General features: G+C 36.8%; 1 protein-coding gene across 3 annotated transcripts in view; it reads right to left on the bottom strand.

The window, feature by feature from the left end:
* CSMD3 (CUB and Sushi multiple domains 3) overlaps positions 1-21,405 on the bottom strand; it is a 695,220-nt gene that overhangs the window by 114,661 nt on the left and 559,154 nt on the right. For all 3 annotated transcript variants that reach the window (XM_034422197.2, XM_034422198.2, XM_034422199.2), the window contains 9 exons: positions 20,196-20,292; positions 17,094-17,198; positions 11,771-11,889; positions 10,515-10,584; positions 9,725-9,841; positions 6,968-7,177; positions 5,098-5,286; positions 3,225-3,402; positions 1,089-1,234 (listed from right to left, as the gene is read on the bottom strand). In XM_034422197.2, the coding sequence (XP_034278088.1) occupies positions 1,089-1,234; positions 3,225-3,402; positions 5,098-5,286; positions 6,968-7,177; positions 9,725-9,841; positions 10,515-10,584; positions 11,771-11,889; positions 17,094-17,198; positions 20,196-20,292 (1,231 nt within the window). The remainder of the gene's footprint in view (positions 1-1,088; positions 1,235-3,224; positions 3,403-5,097; positions 5,287-6,967; positions 7,178-9,724; positions 9,842-10,514; positions 10,585-11,770; positions 11,890-17,093; positions 17,199-20,195; positions 20,293-21,405) is intronic.

Here is a 21,405-nt window from a genome sequence, read left to right on the forward strand (position 1 = left end):
TTTATAAGATTTTATGGTTTTTGTAGGGAACATATGCATCCATTTCATAACATTTATGACAAACACCTTTATTGACATTTGTTGGTATATTTAACATATATTGATAAAATATATTCTAGCTATCAGTTCTGTTAATTAGATTCACAACTGTTAATCTGAACCAGAGGTGGGTTTCAGCAGGTTCTGACCAGTTCTGGAGAACCAGTAGCGGAAATTTTGAGTAGTTCAGAGAACCGGCAGTAAAAATTCTGACTGGCCCCGGCCCCATCTATTCTCTGCCTCCCAAGTCCCAGCTGATCGGGAGGAAGTGGGGATTTTTCAGTAACCTTCCCCTGGAGTGGGGTGGGAATGAAGATTTTACAGTATCCTTCCCCTGCCATGCCCACCAAGCCACGCCCACAGAACCAGTAGTAAAAAAAAATTGAAACCCACCACTAGTCTGAACAGATATATCTACCAAATGTGTGCTCCTTAAAGGCTACACAGAACTTGTACCTCTGTACTACATTTTATATTATACCATTTTTATTAAAATGCTACGGTGCTTTTATTTAAAAAATGCTACATTATATAATTTGTAATGAACAAAAGGTGGAATAAGATGACTTTCAAAGTATTGTCCTCCTCTCCTTGCTTCCTTCTACTCTTGATGTATGCTATAGAAATCAATGTATCATTATTATGGTTCGTTCTACATTCAGCCAGATGCTTAGACTGGATTTGGCATTTTTCTCCACTTATTGAGTCCTTCCCAAGGACCTGTATTGGAAGATGATGTTGTTTTATGGTGTTAAAGGTATCATCATAGAAACTATTCCAAGTAAAGCTGCCTTTTGCAATTGATTGATAGGGATTTTCTCAATGCCAATGGGACATTTCAGGTACAAAGTTTGCCCTGCTCTGTTATTAGATTCTCATTCTACCTCTTGGCCTACTTATAAATCCTCATGTTTACTGTCATACAATTATTACTGCCAAGCAGAAATAATTTACCAATCCAATTAGGAATATGTCCTTTGTGTTTATTATTATTAAAAAAGAGAAAAGAATAGACATGCACACATATCCTTCAGATGTGCGACACTCACCATGGTAACTAAGGACGAAGAAGCCACTTGTTGTAAAATCACTATGGAACTTTATTAGAACCTGGTTTGAGGTGCTGTAGACAGATTCCAATGCAGTGTTGCCACTAAATTGACCAATTTGTGGTGAATTTTGCTCAGGTCCATCCCTAGAACAAAGAGAGAAAGAGAAACAGAGAAAGAGAAAGAGAGAAGGGAGGGAGGGAGGGAGGGAAAAAGGAAGGAAGGAAGGAAGGAAGGAAGGAAGGAAGGAAGGAAGGAAGGAAGGAAGGAAGGAAGGAAGAAATCTCACAGTTAAATAAATTTCCATTTGCTTTAAGAAAACATTCAAGGCACATCACAGGTGAAATGAAATGAGGCTAAATTCATAGAGAGCATCTGTTTGCCTTTACATTATTTTTCTTTTTCATTACAATGGAACTTGAGATGAAATGTACACTGAAATGTACATCAACAGATGTGGAGAGGTAGATCCTGGAAAACACAATCAGTTTGTTTGGAATCCAAATAAATAAAACTAATAAATCATCATACAAAGCAAATAGCCTAGACTGAACATACCATTGTTTGCATTTAGCTAAAATAAAGTTCCACTCCATTATTTTTGTTTATACCTATTTTCTGTTACCCCTGATATACTGTATTTGTAGGAATATTTATTTTCTCATTTTGCTCTGGCCGCTCAGTTTTGAAGTCTCTAGGATGGTAAATATAATATTTTTCCTCTTGTTGTTTGAAATATGGGATTTATAGTAGTTTGAACTTTTCATACTCTTTTCCATTATGTGATATGCAACATGGTATTTTACACACTCACTCACCCACACACACACACACACACAGAGAGAGCACATTTTGGAATTCACGAGATTCTTTCTAATATATTTTATAGATGTTTGATATTCTGAAAACTATGTTTATAGAGTTGTTAGACATTTTTATTTTAATTTACATAAATCTTTGCTGTTTTCTGTAATATTAACGTATCTTCAAATACATGTTTGTTTTTGTGTTTATTTAGTAATCATTGTGAAAATATTTGTTTAACATTTAAAATGAATATTTTGCATGGATTTTTTAATAAGAAAGCTGCACTGCAAAATCTAAAATACAAACTTAGAACCTTCATGTTAAGTAACTAAATTTCAATGGTTAGATGTTAATATTGCAATTATTAAAAACCATGATAGATAGACGATAGATGATAGATAGACAGACAGAAAGAAAGACAGACAGACAGACAATGAATGGTCTATGTTTTATTTCATACGTTTGAATCAAATATTTAGATAGAAACCGTGTTTCCCTGAAAATAAGACCCTGTCTTATATTTTTTTGAACCCCGAAATAAGTGCTTGGCTTTATTTTCGGGGAGGTCTTATTATTTTGGGGCATGTGGAGCAAGATGGGGCTCCTCTTGCCCCCTTATCTGATTTTTAGCTCTGTTTAAATATTTTCAGGGAGGGCTTATTTTGGGGGGGAGGCTTATTTTAGCGCATGCGCTCAAAAGCCCGATTGGGCTTATTATCAGGGAATGTCTTATTTTACGGAAACAGGATAGATAGATAGATAGATAGATAGATAGATAGATAGATAGATAGATAGATAGATAGATAATGTCTGGACTATGTTTTATTTCATACATTTGAAATAAGGAGACATTTGGCATATTATAGTGCAATATGCTAAATGTGTAAGAACTATAGAAATAAATGTGAATTTTGATTGAGAAGCAAGTATTTGTCAGTGATGTATCAACCTTAAATGTGTTTTATCACAAGCAGGTGGAATTATGTTCAGTGGTCCTTATTAATAGGTTTGGTCTTTTGAACATAAATTTACAGAATTCATAATGTAAATTTTATAAACATGTAATCCTAGAGTTACATTTTTCAAAGATACTGCTGAAGATCTTAACTGTAACTCTAACCCTAACTTATAGTGAACAATATTAATAGTGTGCTTACTAGTTGGGACAACATTCTTATAGAATACTTAGAATAGTAAACCAATATTTAAATCATCAAACATCTGAGCTGCTAAATTAATCAAAATTCTAAATTCATCATTTAGTAATTTTGCTTGTTCCTATGCATGACTTATTGAATAATAAAAAAAATTACGGTAATTTTTGCTTACCAAACTGTTATAAAATCATATATTGGTTCTGTTTGAAGAACAGTAAAATTGATATAAATGCCATTTCCTGGTGGTACTCTTACAAGCCAAAAACAGTCTTGAAAATTTGGATATTCATCAGGATAGCCAGGTGAATATATTGTACCATTCATAGCAGTTATGTTTCCTCCACAAAGAGCTACGAGGAAGGAAGGAAGGAAAGAAGGAAGGAAGGAAGGAAGGAAGTTAAGTGTAGTAATTTCATAATATTTATGAATTTTCTAAAAAAAGATAATAGGAAAATATATATTTTATTGCTTTAGTATAAAAAGAACAAAACCAAATAACAAATAATAATTTGTTAGTGATAACAAATACAGACAGCCCCCCCCCAAAAAAGCAAAACAAAACTGAAACACATATTATGGATTTTTAGAAACCTTGTTTTATTTAACTTCACTTTATAAAATAATATTAAACAGTTAATTAAAATGAAAAATTTTCAGCATGAAGAACATCAGAAATTGTTCATCAAGGGAAAGAGAACCTGTATCATCAATCGAAGGCTACAATTCTAGAACCACAAAGTTTTCCCAACTTTGAAGGCATCATTTTTTTAGCTGCACCCTATGCTCAATAAATCCATGTTCTTATAGTGATATATCTTATATATAATTCAAACATACGTTCTTATTATTAAACCATTTTCACATTTGTAATGTTCTTCAACTAATATACAGTATATATATATTAAATGTGATATTACTATTTGTCATTTTGCAGAGTTTTTTCTTTCTTTCCACTTTTTGGTTTAATAATATATAAACCAAAAAGTGGAAAGAAAAAAAAACCCTCTGCAAAATGACAAATAGTAGTATCATATTTAATTAATTAATTAATTAGTCAACTAACTACATGTGTTTTAATATTTGGTTATTTTTCTACTTGTTTTGTAACTGATAAGCTGCCCAGAGTCACCTAATTAATGGACAATTAATTAATTAATTAATTAATTTTTATGCTCCATCTCCCTTATAAGGTGACTCTGGGCAGTTTATCAGTTACAAAACAAGTAGAAAAATAATCAAATATTAAAACATTAAAACGACACACGTTAAGATTTTAAAACCATATTGAAACCAAATCTAAAAGACGGATAGGATCGGGATTAGATCTTCTTACCCCTTCTTACATGCAATATAATAAAGTTAGCATTCATAAAGCTGCTTCCAATACCAGTCAGTCAATTTTAGTCAGTCTGACTTAAATTGCTATAGTTTATTTGCAGCGGGAATATTAATATAAAACCATGTATTTGGCTTACTAGACATAACAAAATGTAATGTGGATCTTTGATATTGGGCATGCCAAGAGTCTAGTGTAGAACCAATGAATGTGATTTGCAATCAATTAGAGAACAGATTTTGAAATATTTGCTGTTTCCCTTAAGCAATTTTCTTCTTATTTCCTTGGATGTCGTTCTGTTGCTCAACAGTCAAACTAATGTATAGATCAGTGGTGGGTTGCTCCTGGTTCTGTCCAGTTTTATAGAACCGGAAGTAAAACCGGCGGGAGTTTCCAGCCACCCGCCCCAACATCATCAACGGTGATCAGCGCACTCCCTACTGAGAACCAGTAGTAAAGGTAAGTAGAACCCACCCCTGATATAGATCCCTGTCCTGCTTTCAATCAGTTGACTATAGTTATTTTTTCAAAGATTGAATTTAAATTACAATATTCGAGCTTTTAATAGCTGGTGCTGTAAAAAATCAAAACCAAACATAAGAACTATAAAGTGTCTGTCTGTCTGTCTGTCTGTCTGTCTGTCTATCTATCTATCTTTTTGTCTGTCTGTCTGTCTGTCTATCTGTCTGACTATCTATCGAAAACATACCTTCACACCTTGGAAGAGGATGGTTCCAGTTACGACTAATTCCATGAAGGCAAGTAAGGGCTGAATTTCCAATTAAAGTGTATCCAAGAAAACACTCAAATGAAACAGTCTGTCCTACAGTAAAATCAGTTCCAATAACAAATCCATTTCGGAAGGGACGTGGATCAGGACAACTTTGCAATTGATATGCTGGGGAAAAATATATATAAATATGTTGGTGTACCACACACATGAAAGGTATTTCTTGACAAATACACACACACAAATCTGTTTGCTTCTCTTTCTAACACATGGTTATATGAGTACACAATACTCATATAACCATAAGATAAAGGTTCCCCTCGCAGATATGTGCTAGTCGTTCCCGACTCTAGGGGGTGGTGCTCATCTCTGTTTCAAAGCCAAAAAACCAGCACTGTCCGAAGACGTCGCCACGGTCATGTGGCCGGCATGACTAAATGCCAAAGGCACACAGAACACTGTTACCTTCCCACGAAAAGTGATCTCTATTTTTCTACTTGCATTTTTTATGTGCTTTTGAACTGCTAGGTTGGCAGAAGTTGGGACAAGTAACAGGAGCTCACCCAGTTACGCGGCACTAGGAATTTGAACCGCTGAACTGCCAACCTTTCGATCGACAGCGTCTTAGCCACTGAGCTACCGCGTCCGTTCCATGATGTCATGGAATTGAAGACATCTTACTCATCTAAGTTTTCAGTTCTGGCTTCGCATTTCTGCAATACACTTGATATCTAATAAATAAATACCTTTCTCAACAAATGGAACCAAAGATCAGTTTTATTAAAAGGTTTAAATTGTGGCAAGTCTGGTAATAATGATAAATCCCCTTTGGCACACAAAACCTATGCACTGTTGGAAAATCTGTTTGGGCTTACATATTAATAGTGAATTGAATTCAATGGGAGGCACACCACACAACAAATTATTTATAAGACCAATTTTATTTAACCTCACATACTGAAATCATCCATTTTCATAATATCTTATGAGGACTGCCAACTTGGAAGAAAACTGGTCAGGAAAAAGAAACCAGGTTTCATAGAAACTGTTCTTTTCAATGGGGAGGTTTTTGTTCGGCTACCATATTTTTCGCAGTATAAAACGCACCTTTTTCCCCCTAAAAGGGGGTGAAAATTTAGGTGCGTCTTATACACCGAATGTAGCCCCACCCACTCACTGGCCTCGACTCTCAGCTGTTTTGCTCTCAGCTATTTTGCACAGGGCTCTGCTGCTTGCTGCAAGGAGATAAATTGCTGGAGCAGATTTTTTTTTCCCCTTGTGCTAATCAAGCTATGCTGAAAACGAAAATGAAAGTAAAGCAGGCTATTTGCTGATTGCTGCAATGAGGCAAAATTGCTCAGAGGCAGAGGCAGAGGCAGATTTCTTGTTCTTCTTTTCCTCACCAAAAAAGGTAGGTGCGTCTTATACCCTGGTGCATCTTATACTTCGAAAAATACGGTACTTTAACTGTACCATTGCATGTGTGTGTGTGTGTGTGTGTGTGTGTGTTTGTGTGTGTGTGATTATATGCTCCCAAAAGTAAATAGTGGATCTAATTATCACGAGAAATAATTAGTAAGTAACATTGTAGATCATTTCAAACACAAACGAGACTGCAATCTGTTGGTAATGCTATAATTTGGGATAATGGACTTAATGGTCTATTTTATTCCACTTTATTTTATCCTATGATTTCCTTGAAATGAAATCACTGTGAACCAAAAACTAAAATAAGCCGTTCTTTATATTTCTATAGTTTCTCACTGTTTTTAATAATGTGCTTTGCATTGTAACATTATTAACATTTATAACAACAACAACAAAAAAAAGGTTACAGGTCATCACACACCTTGATACATAATATGAAATCCTTGTTTGTTCTGAGAATAATCGCTGTGAAAATATAAGCTGGTTTCATGCGTTGTACTGAAAAGGGAAGAAGGGAGCTGAGTTCCGCTGAGTCTACCAATTGCGGTGCTAACATCAGGTGATCCACTTCTAACTTCCAGATAATCATGGATTGTCTCCGTTGAAAAGTTTACAAATTGCAAGTGCACACCTGAAAATATTGGGTTTTTTTTTTTTTTTAAAATCAACAGGATAAAATCCAACATTGTAATATTAATACAGGCAGTCCTTGGCTTACAACTGTTCATTTAATGACCATTCAAAGTTACAATGGCACTGAAAAAGTGACTTATGACTGTTTTTCCCACTTACAACCACTGCGGTATTCCCACAGTCATCTGATCAGAATTCTGATGCTTGGCAACTGACTCATATTTATGACAGTTGCAGTGTTCCAGGGTCATGTGATCCCCTTTTGCGACCTTCAGATACCAGAAACCAGATTCTCTCAACAACAGCATTAGTACCATAACAATTGCAATGATTCATGTAACAACTGTGGCAAGACAGGATGTAAAATGGAACAAAACTCACTTAACAAATGCCTCATCTAGTAATAGAAATTTTGGGCTCACTCACTTACAATTATGGTTGCAAGTTGAGGACTACCTATGCTATAATCCAGGAAGATACTCCACTATTAGACTAAACTACCAAAAAGAATATCTGTTTGTTTTCAATATATGAGACATTCAAATATTTGTAGCTCAGGGTTGAGCTGTGGGGACTTCGGCATGTACCAAACATAAATACATTAAATTAAAACAGAACAAAACAAAAATCTTCTAATATGAAACAATGCCATAAGCAATGTTTTCTTTTCTTGGAGCTTTGTACCATCAGAAAAGCACTACTAACCAAATGTATCTGACTTTGAAAGTACACAACTTCTCCATACACTTTGCCACTGCCATTGCCACTGCCAACACCAGATGCCCATTGGCTCATCCAACTTAGAATAACTTCTTCCATTCCAAGATCCAAGTTGTGTTCCCCCACCTCAAACTACACAAGGCAGCAGTGTAAAAATACCCTGGCCACAGCTGAAGTGGCACACCAAAGTAGAGTGAAGAGCATAGGGGCTCTATTCCATCTGAATGTCTATGGAGATTCTCAGTCATCCAGGTCATGGTTAGTCCCAAAGGTGTTTTTTCAAGAGGCAACTTGACTTTCTATTTTTTCTTTGAAGAGGTTTTGCTTCTCATCCAAGAAGTTTCTTGGATGAGAAGCGAAACGTCTTCAAAGAAAAACCAGAAAGTCCAGTTGCCTCTTGAAAAAGTACCTTTAGGTATTCCACCTGAACTGAGCACAAAGCCATTCATTTTTCTCAGACCTTCTAAAATTCCACAATGCCTGATTTAGCAAGCATGCCTTAAAGTTTTTGCTGAAACTGATTGTGGGAAAAAAATCACTTTTCTGTCTAGGCTTCAGAGCTATCCAAGTCACTGTTTCTAAACATTGGTTGCTTTAAGGCCATGATGGCGAACCTATGGCATGCGTGCCACAGGTGGCACGCAGAGCCCTCTCAGCGGGCACACCAGCCATCATCCCAGCCCAGTTCCACTGTGCATGTGAGTGCACCTCCCGCTGGCCAGCTGCTCTTTGGGTCTCTGCTGCCCATGCACGGGGCAGGGCCTTCCCCGATCTCTGCAGTTTCCCCCCCAGCACGCCCTACCTTTCTCCCCCCACTGCGCCCTACCTTTCTCCTGCATTCCTGCCACCTGTGCCTTCCCTGATCTCTGCAGGTCCCACCCTCTGCAGGTGTCACTCCATGGCAGAAATGGAGGAGAAAGCCTGGGGACGCGGGGGGAGAAACTGCAGAGATTGGGAAAGGCAGGAATGGAGGAGGAATGGAGGAGAAAGCCTGAGCACATGGGGGTGGGGTGGGGGGGCAGAGAGAAACTGCAAAGATCGCAAGTTCCCCCCCCCCGCGCCCATTTTTGGGCCTGAAAAGCCTCCTACACAAACCTAGAAACCAAAACGGGGGCCGGGACACATGTGCAGGGAACACAAGCGCATGTGTGGGGCGCTTGCATTGCATCTTGGGAATTGGGGCATGCGCGTGTGCATTTGCGCACGCGCGAGCGCGCTTTGGGCACTCAGCACCAAAAAAGGTTAACCATTACTGCTTTAAGGTGTGTAGACTTTTTGGCTGGGGAATTCTAGGCATTGAAGTCCACTCATTTTAAAGTAGCCAAAGTTGAAAAACAGATCTAAGTATATCCATTTGTCCATTGTGTCTCAAATAATAGTGGAGTACCATGTTTCCCCGAAAATAAGACCCTATCTTATATTTGTTTGAACCCTGAAATAAGCGCTTGGTCTTATTGCCATGCGCTCAAAAGCCTGATTGGGCTTATTATCAGGGGATGTCTTATTCTGGGGAAAACAGGGTATATATGCTATGGGTTAATCCAGTAGGGCCTTTCTAATGTTCTTATATTCAATATATTCCACTTTCTGATACACCTGACTGTTATGGAAGATTGTTCTGAAACCCTATGAAGCTCCTTGAAATGAACACACAAAACATAAAACTGAATGCTCCAAACAATTTCAGCCTAAATTCATGTTCAACAATGCATGGTGAGGAGACCTAACTTGGTAAATAAATATTTGTTATGCCTAGTTTTAAATGAGGTTCATATTTAATAGGCCTTCACTTCTGCTAAATGGTAGTAAAGGGAATAAGGCTTACCAAACCCAACAGGAAGCTTGATAGTCCATGTACAATCCAAACTACTGGGATAATTCCCAGGAAATCCTGGGCTAAGGATCACACCACTGAAGTCTGACATGGAACCACCACATTGCGCTACAAATGAAAGTGGGGGAAAAAAGCTGATTTAAACCATGTTCTCTTTAACTGGCTGCGTAGAATTCAGCTTTTAGAATTCTGAGAGCTCTGGCTGGGAATTCTCAGAGTTGAAATCCACACATTTCAAAATGGCCAAGTTTAAGAACACCATTTTAAAGAAATACACTGAAAAGAATGGGATTTTTTTTTCTGTTAGGCAATTATTTACATTAACACAGTTTATTCAAGGGTCTGAAGACAGCAGCATCTACAACTCCTTATTCTTTTGATCCAAATTTAGCCACAAGCTCTATCTCTTCTGAGCAACTGGTAGAAAAGGTAGGTAGAAAAGATTAAGGTAATGTAGGGAGTAGAAAATGAAATAGCGTTAACAGGGAAAGGGGTTGAAATACTGAACAGAGCACTCCCTACTCTGTATTATGTCATAGACTCCCTTTGTATCAATGTATCAAGCTTGAGTGACCACAATGTTTTTATTTATCTTTGGAAAAAACGTATTTGGGCATTTTTTTTTTTAATACAATGTATTTTGTTCACATCATGGATCTCCCTCCATCCCTCCATCAAGACACCATACAACTCCCAAATAAACTTCTAATACATGCTTACTGTAGCTGTCCCATATCCTTTTTTTTAAAAAAAAAAATAAGTTTATATTTGAAAGATATACCTAAGCAAATCGGAATAGGATAATTCCATCTTCTCACTGGTCCAGGCATGCAGGTGATATGTGAATGTCCCTATAAAATGACAAAACATTTTAAAATTATCCAAGTAACAGTTCTGTGCTACCCTTTATTATGCACAACAAAAAATGGCATCATAATTTGCATCCTGAGATGTAAACCTGGGAGCCAAACTGTCTGGCGAGGTCTCATCAGTAGGACCAATTATGGTCTGGTTTGGCTGGAGCAGCATTAGCAAGTCATTGGCATAAAAACCTCCATTGGATGCCTCGTATGCTTCCAAATTCTGGCCCTGCTAGCTAGGGAGCTCATTGCATAGACAATGCTGCTTTACTGAACTTTAACATATATGCCAAACGGCAAAGAACAAAGGCCAACGAAGGTGTAGAATTGATGGAATATGGCAAGTGTGGCATAGTCCATGGAGTACAACGGGTAATGTTTTCTTATCTATCATATGGACAACTGATTGGATGTTCTTCTCTGAATCATGTAAAATATGATTTTCACATTCCTAACTACATTTTCACTTAGGGATCTGGAAACAACAATCATCATTAAAACAAATCAAAACCATACACAAACAGACATAGAACTAGTGATGATTTAAAAGCTCTAACAAGTAATGTCAGAAGCTCCTACAATAATGTTTTGGTGAACATGTTGAATATGCTGATGCCTTTAACTTTGTGAGAAAGAGAAATGGTTTGAAATAGATGATAGATAGATAGATAGATGATAGATAGATAGATAGATAGATAGATAGATAGATAGATAGATATAAAAATAGATAGATAGATAGATAGATAGATAGATAGATAGATAGATAGATAGACAGATAGACCGACAGACCAACAGACAGACATGGAAAAAAGAATATAGAAAAAATCAATAAATATAAACATACATTTGTTTAGTAGATCCCTAATTTCTCTTCTTCCTGCACCTATAATCATTGTAGTCCTCCATGTTTCCCCCCCTAAAATGCTACTGATATTTTCAAAGATTCATGACATTGCCACAAGTGGGTGTTCCTTAAAACAACTGTGTCTATCAGTAAGGAACCCCTCACATGTCTTGGATCTAACACCATATTTTGAAGGAGCTATAGTAACTCCAGAAAACTCAATCTTTATCAATTTGTACATTTTTCCTTTCAAATAAAGGTTTTATTTTTAGATAGATTACAGAAACAATAACATCTTATAATACATCTGAATTTGAAGGAAAAAAAATCTACCTGGAGAGAATATCCCTGGTCACACTGGAAGGAAACGACATCTCCCACCATGTATCTATCTCCAATCTTAATTCCACTATTTGGGATCTGAGGTTCAGGGCAGGAGTCCAAACCTATAGCTGTGGAAAGTTAAAAAACTTAACAATGACAAAACAAATTTATCCTTTGTTATGCAGATTCTGACCTAAAAGCAGAACATTAACAAAATTCCCATACTGAGGGAGATTTGAATCAGTAACACAATAATAAAGAATTATTGAAAACTGTCTACCTTCTAGAAACTTCATGAGTCTTAAAAGTTTGACAGACCATTCTCAGAGTTAACAGAATACAAGCATATTGGATTCCTGTCACTTTCGGAGACTTTCAAAATCCATCAACAAAAGCCAAGTGCATGATACTGCCTTGGAAAAGGAAAAAGGGCTAAATGTAGAGCAATGGACAAAGAAGAAGACTAATTACCATCTGTACCTAAGTAGAGTTGAAATATGAATCTTTAAATATTTTTTACAAATTAGGAGTTTCAACAAAAACTTGAGACTCCTTGAGAAAAAGCAGAATTATGATCTTCTAACAGAACAGTATGAAAATAAAGTGCAGGTAGTCCTTGACTTACAGCCCTTTGTATAACAACAGTATAAAGTGACAACATCTTGAAAAAAAGTGATTTATGACCTGCTCCCACTCCCACTTACGACCATTGTTATCACCCCCATGATCACAATTCAGGCACTTGTATTTCAACTGTACCTCCTAGAAAGTGCCTCTAGAAGGGACAGTTGGCCAAAGGTTGTTCACAGGATAAAAGGAAGGATAAATAAAACATCCTGGATTTTAAAAATGTGTTTCAAAAATCCATATATTACATGGCAAACCTTTCACTGAGCTATATAAACTATTATTATATACTCCTGTTCAAAGTCCTTTGCACGTAAGCTGAACAATACAAACATTTAAAATACAGTAAGCAAGGATGGAACATCAAGTATTAAATATGAAGCAGAACAAAAGAAAGCTTTTCTAAACTCAGAGTCAAATAAAACTCAGCAGCCAACAAGTAGCAGCAGAAGCTGAAAGCTTTTCAAAATAAATAGGTTTTACAACCTTTCCAAAAGGCTGGAAGAGAAAAACAGTTTCCCATGTCAACAGAAAGCTGGATTCAAAGCTTTGGAGCAACTGTAGTCAAAGTCTGATACTTGGCTGTTGACAGCTCGTCTCATATGAAGCTGAAAGAGATCTAAATGTTTTGCCATAACTGGGACTGAGGCTTAAACGGAAAGCTGGTCTCTTGAGGACCTCAATCTAAGACCACAATTAATGTCAGAAACAAAAGAGGAGCACTCTGAGACGCAGAGATAGCTTATGTGTTGACATTCATTCTAAGCACGGATATTCTTGCCTTTAAAGAGCCATCAAAAAATAAGTCAGTCCAATCATTAGGACCAGGAAAGGCATTTGTTCATCTTTCCAACACAGAAAGATGGATGGGCTTGTCCAGTTGGGAATAAGCTCCATATGTCATACAATCTTTTTTTTCTCTAATCAGTGATATTAATTATATTGTTCAAGTATAGCATCAAATTTGTTTTTCAGACTGATGTTGACGATTCATATATAATTCATTGTTTAATAAACAGAGAGTGTGTATGCATGGTAAAGAATCCAGTTAATCTTGTTAGATTAATTTGTTAACTGTATAAATGTTTCTACACACACACACACACACACACAGAGTAAATGGAGGAAAGAAAAAATATGTTTGTTGTTTTATAGTTGTCCCCCTTCTCTCAAACCTATAGAACAAGATAACGGATTATTAGAATTAATTCTGGGGGGAAAATGGATCATTTGAGTATAAATTAATGTAATTAATGAGCCATTAAATAAAGTAAAATAAAAATGGTTGGCCACAAAAAACAGTCACATATTTTAGGGAACGAAGCAATGATTATCATCATTATATGTATCCCATTATCATTCAACTTCCTGTTTAATTGTCTAAAGTTTCAGGTAGATCAGGGGTATCAATCTCAAAGCCCACGGGCTGGATGTGGTTTGTGAGGTGTTTAAATTTGGCTCACAAGGCTGGCCTGGAAATAGAAAAGAGGCACCAGCCCTTGGTGCATCTGGCAGCCAAAATGGGGCATGGGGAGCTGCGTGCAGCTCCTCTGCACCCCATTTTGGCTGGCACAGTGCTGCAGGAGGCTGTCCAGGCTGAAAACAGAGTGCAGGGCACACACCCCATTTTGGCCAGCAGGGTGCTTCAGAAGGCATCCATCCTGGCTTCCCCCAATTCTCCGGCCAGCCCGCGGAGAATTACAATGGTGATCCAGCCCTATAAGACATCCAGTTTGATGCCTCTGAGGTAGATTCTAGCCTATGAAATTAATGGATAATTTTATAAAATGATTTCCCTACATTACCATAATACAGGTAGCCATCAACTTACAACCATTCATTTAGTGACCATTTGAAGTTACAAGGGCACTAAAAAAAAGTGACATGACTGTTTTTCATACTTATGACCATTGGAGCATCCATACTGTAGTCTAAGTTGAGGACTACCTGTAGTTATCATTTATCTGCAATGGAGGATATGAAAATGAGAGATAAAGAAAATAAAAGATAAGTAGGTCTAACCACTATCATAATTATTCATCAAATCTGGGAGCATATAAATTGAGCAGTTGACAAAATCAGAAATGAGGAGGTGATAAGCCACCTGGGAAAGCAAATCATCAAAACCATTAAAAAGCAAAATTTAGAATACTTTGGACGTGGTGCGACACCCGGAAAAATATGTCATATTTCACTTAATCCTCTAGGGAAAGATTGAAGGCAAATGAGGTGCAGGCAGAAGAAGAACATCATGGCTTCAAAATCTAAAGGACTGGTTAACTTAGCATCACTTTTGGGTGTGTGTGTTGAAAAAAACAGGATCGCAAACATGATCGCCAATGTCCGGATATGGCACAAGAAGAAAAAGATAAATTGAGCAATTTTACTAAGTTTTATCAGGAAAGACATTCATTCCTTGTTTAACTTTTCAAAAAACAACAACACCTATTTCTTGGTTCTAATAGCTCTGCTACTGAAAATCCTATTGTTCTATTGAGATCTTTTGCCTGGGGATTTAAATAAAGTGTCTGAAGACAAAGAAACTGCTTAAAAATGTTTGTCAGATGAAATACAGGACGCCATTACAAATAATGGTAAAGCTATCCATCACTAATGGTAAAGCTATCTTCACCAAAAAAATGGAAATAAGAAGGGGAGACATGAACAAAAGAACTAAGAAGAGAAAGAAAAATGGAATGGGTCACAAAAAATATAGAGAGGTCTATTATGGGTCATGAGTCTGCCCCATCTCTTATATAAAGAGTTGAATAATCCCCAAACACGTACAAACTATCCTTCCTCCCCCCTAACATACAGAGCAAACTTTATCTAATGTGACTTTTTGGAGACCGAGATAAGAGTTTTGAATCCCATTCTTTCACTTGACACTAGAAATTATGTTATCTATATCCTCTTCTTTTCATTTCACTTTCATCAACTGTGTGCAATTTTGACAAAGAGATGAAGTGTGCAGAAATTATGAATTGTGGCTCGTCTACTTCCTAATATTGCCAGTTATTCCATGTCACTTAAATCATTGTTGAGTAAGTGAGTAGTTAACAGAGCTAGACAACTGCAAGATATATTCCGTACAAAATGACTGAATCAAATATTGAGATCTATATATAATTGTGACAACTTCCTGATATTTCAAAGTACCATTCCAGCTTTCAAACAACCAATTACTTGAACATTAAAAAAAAAAAAGCCAGCAAGGCAGTAAAACGTAAAATAAAAGAATAGGATTGCATGTCAATGGAGGAAGATGATTTGATAATACACCTTTTTCAGAATTCCTACTTTTAAAAAAACTAAGAATTAAGAATATCTAGTTATATTACAAAATGGAACTGTGATTGAAGATTTTAGGGATTTTCATAGATCAGACAAATGGCTACAAAATGGAAGATGATATGTCTGATTTTGTTTATACCTATCAGATACTCAGGCTCTTCGATGTATATGGAACAATGAGAAAATAGCAATAGCAATAGCACTTAGACTTATATACCGTGTCATAGAGACAGCCCTCTCTAAGCGGTTTAGAGAGTCAGCATATTGCTCCCAACAATCTGGGTCCTCATTTTACCCACCTCGGAAGGATGGAAGGCTGAGTCAACCTGGAGCCAGTGAGATTTGAACTGCTGAACTGCAGCTAGCAGTCCTCTGAAGTAGCCTGCAGTACTGCACTCTAACCACTGCGCCATCTCGGCTCTATAACATGCATTCTTGAGAAAAAGCCTTTTGCATTTACTCAGGCTTCTTCAGATAAATGATGATTGTTTTTATTATAGAGGGAAGGACTCAGATTTGGTTTCAAACATGCAAGTGACACTATAGGAACCAAGCAAGAATTGATTAAGCTTATATTTGATGTTACAATTGAATGCTAGGAATGGATTCTGTAACAAAGTTATATTTTGACAAATAAACATTTAATGATAAGTAAGAAGCACATAAAAGATCTGAGATATGAAAAATAAATCTTAAGTGATTTATTGCTGTCCTGAATTTTCTTTGTTTCCCCTGCTTGGTGTCTTAGTCATTGTCCTCTCCCCAACAAGATTCAATAGTACAAAATATAAACCATGAGTCAGACAAATTTAACTAACCTCATGGATAACAAGTTGACTCATGGTCTCAGATGTAATTTAAGCCTTGCGTAAGATCTGGAACAATTTGCCTAAAAATATGTCACCTTGGTCATTCAAAATTGGCAGCCTTTCCCCCCCTACTTCAAAGGATCAATAGAGACAAGTTAAGACAAATTCCCTTTTTATCCCAGAATGATTCATTTTTTCCTGTCTGTTGCTGAAAGTGCTTGATGTTCCACATATATTTTTAATACTTACCTGTTTATTTTCCATTCCCCCACCCTTTCATTTTTGAATACTTCATTCAGATATTCTGAATGCTCAATCCTAATGAATACAGACTCAGGGATTCTTTGTAGGGAATAGGATCATTGTGGTGAAATATTTATTTTTTGTTATTCCCTTTCTTTCATGAATTTAATGGTTTATATGTACAAAACAATACGTACATAATTAAAGCCAGAATAATTGTATCAAAATTCACTACCTCATGAAATTATCATTCCCACTCTTTCAATAGAACCAACATTTAATTTCTTGAAGTGTAAATGTCTACATTTTCAAAGTCATTCAGGTCTATCTAATGGCAATATATATTGCAATTACATTACCTGTGTACTCTAAATGAAAGCCAGCAGCCGACACACTAATATCTGACTGAAAATTTAAGTACAAATTGTTGGATGTACTATTAAGAAGTGGAGGTATTGTGGTTCCTAGGGAGGAAAAAAGAAGTTTCCAGGTTATTAATTTGTAATTAATTCTGCTATTTCTTTCCACATTTCACAGTTTTACCTATAAATATAAGCAACGTCTCAGTTTACCATTTATATCCATTTCAAAAGAGTGCTTTTAATAGACAGTTTTTGTTCAGTTATAAAGTAACCATAGGATCCAGTCAATCACCTTGGTTCTTAGTGACTGAGATTGGAAAGATTTCATTTCTTTTCAAGTTAAGCAAGGTTTAGAAAGCAACTTTGAAGTAGTAAATTAAAGAACTGAAAAGTATGAAGGCAAAAAGTGAAATTAAAGTACATCTAGTTTATATGAACACCAGTCACAATTCCTCTCCATATCATTATATCTTTCAAACTGTAATAGCTTCCACCGCACCGATGAGGATCTTATCAAGTCCATCTATCTATGTCTTTTTCAGTCTTCCCATCCTCTTGATACATTTACAGGTAGTCCTTGATTTACAACAGCTCATTTAGTGACTGTTCAAAGTTACAAAGGCACTGAAAAATGTGACTTATGACCGTTTTTCAGAGTTGTGAGCTTTGTAGCAACCCCATGATCATGTGATCAAAATTCAGATGCTTGGCAACTGGTTCATATTTATGACCGTTGCTGTCTCTCCAGGTCATATGATCACCTTTGTGACCTTCTGACAAGAAAAGTCAATGGAGAAACCAGATTCATTTAACAACTAACTTATCATGTAATTCACTTAACAACTGTGGCAGGAAATGTTGTAAAATGGGGCAAAACTCACTTAATAAATGTCTCACTTAACAACAGAAATTTTGGTCTCCCCTGTGATCGTAAATTGAGGACTACCTGTACTATTTTTTTCCTATGTTTGTTTGGCAATTCAATCCTTTGTAATGCAATCCTCATTCATTCTCTAACTGTGATCAAATCCTCAACTTGTTTCTTCCATATTGGCAATTTTATAAGCAACCTATTTTCATGTACATATGTATGTATGCATATGTGGAGTGGTGTGGTGGCTTAGAGGTAGAGCTCTCGCCTCACAATCAGGAGGTTGTGAGTTCGATCCTAGGTGGCGGCAGATATTTCTCTCTCTGGGCACAATGAGAATAAATCTGTTGAACAAAACTCCACATTGGCAACAGGAATGACCACATTGGCTGTTAAACGCTCTGCTAGCTCCATTCAGTTGCCCAGACTCTACCCCGTAAGGGATTATGGGGTCCTTAAAAGATGATGATTATATACGTATGTGTATATATATATATATATATATATATATATATATATATATATATATATATATATGTATTTTTCACATTTCACAATTTTTCCCAATGTTTGGCAACCATTCATTTTCATCCACCCTCCTTGTTTATCACACATAGTTCTTAAATGCCTTGTTCCAACTACACTCAATGTACTTCCACACAAAGGAGAAAGAAGCAGGCTCTTAACCATTTCAGTTCTTTCTATATGTATGCCTCACAATAGATACCTATTACTTACTATCTCTCTACTATTGCTAGTAATAGTTGGATCCTTGCTGTACACTTTAATTATGCCAAGTTCATGAAAACACAAACCCAATTTGCACTGCATGCACAAATTAATTTATACACACACTCACAAACAAATCAAATTTGCACTCTGGAGCTGATCAATACTTTACACCTACAATTATAATATATAGCACCACGAGAAAGGTTAATTCGAGAAATTAATGTTTAAAATAAAAGTGACAATAAGTTCTGATAAGGTCCGCAGTTTTGCTATTTGTTCTAGCTCTCTGCTTGGTCCTTGTAGCTTGAGTTAGCTACAATTTCAATTGTTCCTTGCAGCATTTTTCTGTAGTGTTAACAGAAAAATCAAATGGTACTGTATATGGCTTCCAGGCATAACTGCTGCTACCAACTGTGGTCATCATAAATAGGTAGAGAAGTGGGTAGATGGACCAGTAAGTTTGGGATCTCTCCAGGCAATTTATTATTGTCCTCTAAATTGAGAATCCATTGTTATTGGTGAATACTTTGGTTGGCAATACTGAAATGTCTGGCACCAGTATTCCCTAACGGTAAAAAAAGATAGTTAAAAGTAAAACAATTCAGAAGGAAGTGATGTGATGACAAACATTTTTGCAGTGAAGGTTGAAAGCTGAACAAAACAATGATTCCATAAGGTGAAAGGGCCTTGGAGTATCAAAAATGTTCAATTTATAAGCACCTAAAAACTTTTGGAAAACATAGATACCACATTTTTTTAAAAAAAAATTGGCATAGCACAGAGGTGTTTAAACTAGCTGAAGAAGTTGATAGCTTCAGCTGTTCGTAAGATCTATGGAAAAGTCACGGCCGATCTAGCATGCAAATTACTATTATTCTATTTTTCTTTTCTTTTCTTCTTCCACCTACATACAGAGTAAATAATGATGCTTAGGAGAAAAACAGGAAGAATCAAAAGCGGAGGAACTGCAAGGTCACGACTTAATTTGAAGAGAAAGCGAAAGAACAGTGGGATGATTAAATGACTCAAAGTTATATAAAAGCTTTGTGTTAAAAAAGTTGTTTGGTACCATATTTATTAAACCTTGGCATTTTTATAATAACATTCAACTTCCATTCAGCTTATGTATCACAGCATCCTTAAGATCCACTTTTTTAAAAAAGAAATCATTACTAATATAATTTAAATTTCCTTGCATTCAAAATATATTACATGAACGTCAGTCAGTGTTGTGTTCATTTCCTGTAATATAGAGATTCTGTTGTGGCAGAATAAAATCAGTTTCAGTACTGTCAAAAATTTATGGTGGTACTAGATAATGAAGGTACCATGAATCAGTGGTCTGACATGTTCTGTAAAATGGTGCATTTCAACATCTTCATATATTACACAAATGTGATATAAGATATTTTATACTTGGCATTCATTCCTAGCACACAAGCTGATGTTTTGCCACAAAATAGAATATCAGACAAGAAGTTATTATTTTCATTCACCTGAGTAGCTTCCAAGTCTCGGAGCATTGTTATCAGCACCATCATAAAAATCTAAAGAGTCCCAGTTATGCTCTGTTGCAAAACTTATCACTTGTACCTATTAAGGACAGAGACATAGGGCAAAATTACAAGACAATATGGAATTGTTCTACTTCATATTATATTGCCAGAAATGATTGAGTAGTGGAGGGTTCGTTCAGGCTTATGTAGTTCGACTAAATATTGGATTTCAGCCAAATATATTTCTAAATATGACCTTATTCACAATAATGCTTGTAATCACTGAAACCTGCCTTTCTAATCCCCCTCCCACACACACTACTCAATGGCTGAAAACAGAGATGCTATAATTAGCTATGTATCAGTACACTGTATTTACTTCTCAGTTAGTGGGATCTGGGTAATAGCTTGTTTGGTTGCAAGTTAGACTCCACAATACAAGTGGTCTTTGATTAACGACTGATTGTGTTACAACAGTTCAAAGTTACAATGGTCACAGAATGGGTACTTCATGGCCCCTATAGCATTACCACTTCCAACAGTCATGTGATCATATGTCAGGTTCAAGCAGGGATTGGTCCACCCCAATCATACAGACAGAATGGGTATGCTCTGTACCCCATTGGTCAAGGAATTCTGGCTGGCAGTATCTAGGAGAAGACCCTATATGTCCGTGATGACAAACCTATGGCAAACCTATGGCACGCGTACCACAGGTAGCACACGGAGCCGTATCTGTGGGCACGCGAGTGTTGCCTTAGCTCAGCTGCAGTGTGATTTTCGAGACTTCTGGGCCCACTGGAAGTCGGGAAACAGGCTATTTCTGGCCTCTGGAGGGCCTCCGAGAGGGTGGGGAAGGCTGTTTTCACCCTCCCCAGGCTCCTAAAAGGCCTCTGGAGCCTGGGGAGGGTGAAAAACGGGCCTACTGTGCCCACTGTGCCATTGCATGCCAAAAGTGGGGGAAGCGTGCACACATGTGCGGGGGGCATTGAATTATGGGTGTGGGCACATGTGTGGCGACCTCCCCACGCTCCCCCCATTTTTGGCATGCGACAGCAAAAAGGTTAGCCATCTCTGCTATATGTCATGGCTTCCACCCTTCAGAACATCATGCCCCTTGAAGTGAGATCCACAACAACCTTCTTGGCTTTCTGCAGGGGCCTAAAAACTGGGTGTGCTGATTGTTCTGGGGTCTCAATGGGGGTATTCA

Source organism: Pantherophis guttatus, chromosome 3, assembly GCF_059756535.1.
Source record: "Pantherophis guttatus breed Tessera chromosome 3, ASM5975653v1, whole genome shotgun sequence".
Taxonomy (NCBI): domain Eukaryota; kingdom Metazoa; phylum Chordata; class Lepidosauria; order Squamata; family Colubridae; genus Pantherophis; species Pantherophis guttatus.